This window comes from Amphimedon queenslandica, unplaced genomic scaffold (assembly GCF_000090795.2).
Source record: "Amphimedon queenslandica unplaced genomic scaffold, v1.1 AMPQUscaffold_13418, whole genome shotgun sequence".
In the NCBI taxonomy this organism is placed as follows: Eukaryota; Metazoa; Porifera; class Demospongiae; order Haplosclerida; family Niphatidae; genus Amphimedon; species Amphimedon queenslandica.
The window spans coordinates 25,713-30,399 of NW_003546346.1; the positions used below are offsets into that span (position 1 = coordinate 25,713).

The 4,687-nt window shown below is 35.2% G+C and overlaps 1 protein-coding gene across 1 annotated transcript; it reads right to left on the reverse strand.

Annotated features, from left to right (window-relative positions):
- Nucleotides 1-480: 480 nt before the first annotated feature.
- LOC109581802 (probable ATP-dependent DNA helicase HFM1) lies at nt 481-1,749 on the reverse strand. Its single transcript, XM_019996203.1, has 7 exons — nt 1,582-1,749; nt 1,483-1,523; nt 1,256-1,403; nt 1,019-1,107; nt 901-944; nt 722-848; nt 481-487 (listed from the first exon to the last, which is right to left on the reverse strand). The coding sequence occupies exons 1-7, from the start codon at nt 1,747-1,749 to the stop codon at nt 481-483; spliced, it is 624 nt and encodes a 207-aa protein (XP_019851762.1).
- Between the last annotated feature and the right edge of the window lie 2,938 nt (nt 1,750-4,687).

Sequence of the window (4,687 nt, forward strand, 5' to 3'; positions counted from 1 at the left end):
TCTGGACACTAATGGCTGGACTGCATGAAGCTACAACTACTCTTGGCAATGGGAAATACAATTGTCCTTGCTCTGAAGGTAGTCCTCAAAACTCAACTCTTCAGTCTTTCATTGGTAATGACTACTTCTGTGAATCTGGTAATCCTGCTACTGATGATTCATGGCAACACAGCGTTTATACATCCGATCCATTGTGGGATGGTGAAGGATGTGGTAGTCTTGAAGGGAATTGCTGTAATGCTACTGGTCTTCCATGGTTCAATAAGGTACTTGGTACTACCACTACTGACTACCTTGAGCTGAGGGTGTGTGCTGATGAGGGAACAGGAAATGAGGATGCTCCTGTCAGCTTTTATGAGTTGTATGTCAAATGAAATTTGAACATACAAAGACAGAACTTTGCTGAATAAAAAGTGTGTGTATAGGACTTTTTAGTAGAATATTTTTTGATTTAGTCATTATTAGATTGTATTTTGTGATTTAATCACTATTAAATTGTAGAAGAGACAAAATGCATACACATCGTTGAGTTTGAAAAAAATAGTGCAGCATGTATCAAAAAAGTAATAAAAATTTGGTGTGATTTTGGAGTCATTTCCAAAAAACATGTACTATAACCTTTGTTTTTTTCAGAAAATTTGCTACTTTTAAAACGGTTATTCCTCAACAATTTTGAGCCAGAATTGGCTTAAACTTTCTACATGTACATAGTACAGAATACAACACTGAATAACAAATCAACTCACAAAGGATTGGTAGCTCTCCATTAGTGAACATTGTCTCAATGAGTTTTCTGTCATTACTGCTCATCCCTGCATGATGATACCCAACACCATACGCTATCAGCTCTAGCATTAATATACAATCAAAATTAAATAAATAAATAACTGCTTCCAATACCTTTTAGTTTGCTGTCATTAACGGAACTAGCAGCAGACTGAAGCCTATGCTTGCAAAAGTGTATAATAATTACATGTACATGTACATGCATTAAAAATTCTGTGTAGTAAAATTATACCTTCTTCTGTGTTCAACATTCATCACAAACCTGGCATCTTTAACTAAAATGCCAGCAGCCTGCTGGGTCCCTTTACATGTAGCACAAAACTTAAATGAAATATAATAAAAAAATAAAATTAAAGAGAAAGAGAAAATTCAAGAGAAAGAGGACAATTAAAGGAGGGATGGTGTAATAAAAAACAAAAAAGGAACAAATTAATAATTAAAATTTCACCATTTTTCTCTCCATTCTTACCACTAGTGTTGGTTTCTGATTAGAGTAGCACTGTATGATTCCACTGATCTTATAGCTTAACGAGAGGTCAAACTTAAACTCCGTGCTAGCATCAGGAAACCCTAAGACGACCCTACGCAACTGTACAGGTCTGTGACTATCATCAATACTATAGAGTAGGAGAATGATTGCAGGAGATGTATGGACAGAAAAAATAGAAATAATATTATAATACATGTAGTATAAACATTATACCAGGTTGTTCTTCAGTACCAAGCCAACTAGCAATCTATAAATAGATACAATAAAAAAATAATAATAAATGTATTTTTTGCTTATTTACACACATCGTCAATGTTTGGTAAAGATGCAGATATTGCTATAAACCTCAGGAGTCTCCTGCCTCCAGTCTCTCCTGCTACTGAGGAGCGAACGGTTTTCATTCTACTAACAATGGCTTTGACTGTTGGACCTCTGGAATCATCGTTGAGCTGATGAATCTGAGCAACGTACATAATACAGGAAAGGATTAATATATTAGTATCAGTATCAATATCAGTATCAGTATCAATATCAGTATCAATATCAGTATCAATATCAGTATCAATATCAGTATCAATATCAGTTCTTTAATGAGTATCAAGTATCAGTATCAAGTACCAGCCCCAGACCAAGCTGGGGCTGGTCTTTGAGGTTCTTTTTCCAAAACACTGTAAACTTAAGCCATCACCATTTTTTTAATACTACCATAGTACATAATCTATAACCAGGCATACAGTAACTTTCAAATGTATCAAATACAGCTGCATACCAGCAGTAATCAGTAGTTCATTTAACTAGTCAAAGAATTCCTAGGAAAGATAAAATTGGTCTATATCATTATTATGAGACCCTTAACTGTAAATTACACATAGTAATTTTCATATGAGTCATCAGTCATGATAGACTGATTAGACACATTGAACTCAATGAAGCACATGCATCACATGACCATAATCATAATTAAACTGTTTTCCTGTGCATAGTAAGTATATTTTGTTGAAATTATAGTTTTCATTTCTATTTCATTTATGTTCTCGATTCAATCCTCTATATCATGCACTTCAGCCCTCCACTTACCTCTCTCTGCCTTGGTGTAATTTTAAATTTTCTTGCCACACTAGCCTTCCAACAGGATTTTGGCATAGTACTCAACTGCTCATGCAAGCTTCTTGTGTGTGCATTGTCAAGTTGCTCAAAAATTGCTGTATTATAGTACAGGGTAGTGAGGATACATGCTTTCAGATAGAAAAATTTATAATTTTTCTGATATGTACATACCCTTATGTTGTGTATTAACTTTGAACTGATTCTGATCATATTAAGATTTTGTATGAAATTTTTACAACTGAGTTGCTCAAAAATTGGACTAATGACCAAAGGATGTTTGGTATATTTTGACAAAAATTGCCAAGAGAAATTTTTCTGCTACATATACACATTTCTTATGTTGTGTAGAAACTTTGAGCTGATTCTCATTAAAATTGAATTTTTATGACTTTTTAAAGTTGCTCTAATGACCAAAGACCTTTGGCCTTTGGTCATTAGAGCCTTTGGCCTTAGGTGTCTGGCCAAATTTCATCAGAAATAACTAGGGAAAAATTTTTAGTAAAAATTTTTTTTCTAATACATATGTGTAGAAAATTTGAGCTATTTCAGATCAAAATTAATTTTTTAAAGTTGCTTCAAATGCCATAATAATGATAATATACATGTACTGTATGTCAGCTCATAAAGCATTGTTTATCCTGGATGTAAAATAGTGTTTGCTATGGCAGCACTTTTATACAAACTGTGATATATGATAGCTATTACGACAAGCAGGTAACAAAACTGCTAGTTTTTGCCAGAACTGCTAGCAACAACATCGATCTACCTGGGAAAACTTGTAAAAGTAGATCACTTGGTTTTAGTTGCAAGAAGGAAGAAATGGAAGAAAAAAATAAGGATGAATATGATATGCCAGGATTTATTCAAGCAAATCCAGGGGATGAATATGAAATGTTAGAACTTAGTAATAATGCCAGTAGAAGTGATGCTCCACCAACAGAAGCAGCACCGAAGAAGAAATCATCAAAGCTTTCAGCTTGGAACAGACTGTTAGTTGTTATTACTGTATTACTGTGTCTTATAGTATTCCTACTGCTGGTAATACTTTGCTTGCTACTGGTGCTATTGTCTGCTAAAGATGCTAACTGTACCTGTACAACTACTGCTGGAGCTATTCCTGATAACTTTGTTTTGCCCAACTTCACGCAATGGTCTGATAATATAGTAAATAGACTTGATCGTAGCCTTCCCGACTTCAATGAATGGGCTAATGGTGTTGTCTCTAAAGTTAACAGCAATGTAACTCAGAGCCTTCCCGACTTCAATGAATGGGCTAATGGTGTTGTCTCTAAAGTTAACAGCAATGTAACACAGAGCCTTCCCGACTTCAATGAATGGGCTAATGGTGTTGTATTTAAAGTTAACAGCAATGTAACTCAGAGCCTTCCCGACTTCAATGAATGGGCTAATGGTGTTGTATTTAAAGTTAACAGCAATGTAACTCAGAGCCTTCCCGACTTCAATGAATGGGCTAATGGTGTTGTCTCTAAAGTTAATGGCAATGTAACACAGAGCCTTCCCGACTTCAATGAATGGGCTAATGGTGTTGTATTTAAAGTTAACAGCAATGTAACACAGAGCTTTCCTGACTTCAATGAATGGGCTAATGGCGTTGTATTTAAAGTTAACAGTAATGTAACACAGAGCCTTCCAGATTTTAATGAATGGGCTAATGGTGTTGTCTCTAAAGTTAACAGCAATGTAACACAGAGCCTTCCCGACTTCAATGAATGGGCTAATGGTGTTGTATTTAAAGTTAACAGCAATGTAACTCAGAGCCTTCCCGACTTCAATGAATGGGCTAATGGTGTTGTCTCTAAAGTTAACGGGAATGTAACACAGAGCCTTCCCGACTTCAATGAATGGGCTAATGGTGTTGTATTTAAAGTTAACAGCAATGTAACACAGAGCCTTCCTGACTTCAATGAATGGGCTATTGGTGTTGTCTCTAAAGTTAACAGCAATGTAACACAGAGCCTTCCCAACTTCATTGAATGGGCTAATGATATTGTATTTGATGTTACCAGCAATACAACACAAAACCTTCCTGATTTTAATAAATGGGCTGATGGTGTGGCACAAAATACCTTTCAGTTACTTCAGAGCTCTCCCAACTTAACTGAATTTAATGAACAAATTTTACAAACTACAAAAAATTCTGCTGCAAAACTAACGGGCATTGTTGATTCTCTATCTAATCTAGAAGATACCAGTACCTCTACTGCTGGAGTTGTTGATCATATACTACTACTAGCACAAGAATTATTAGTAGTATTGCACAATGAATCAACTGCTTTAGATCTA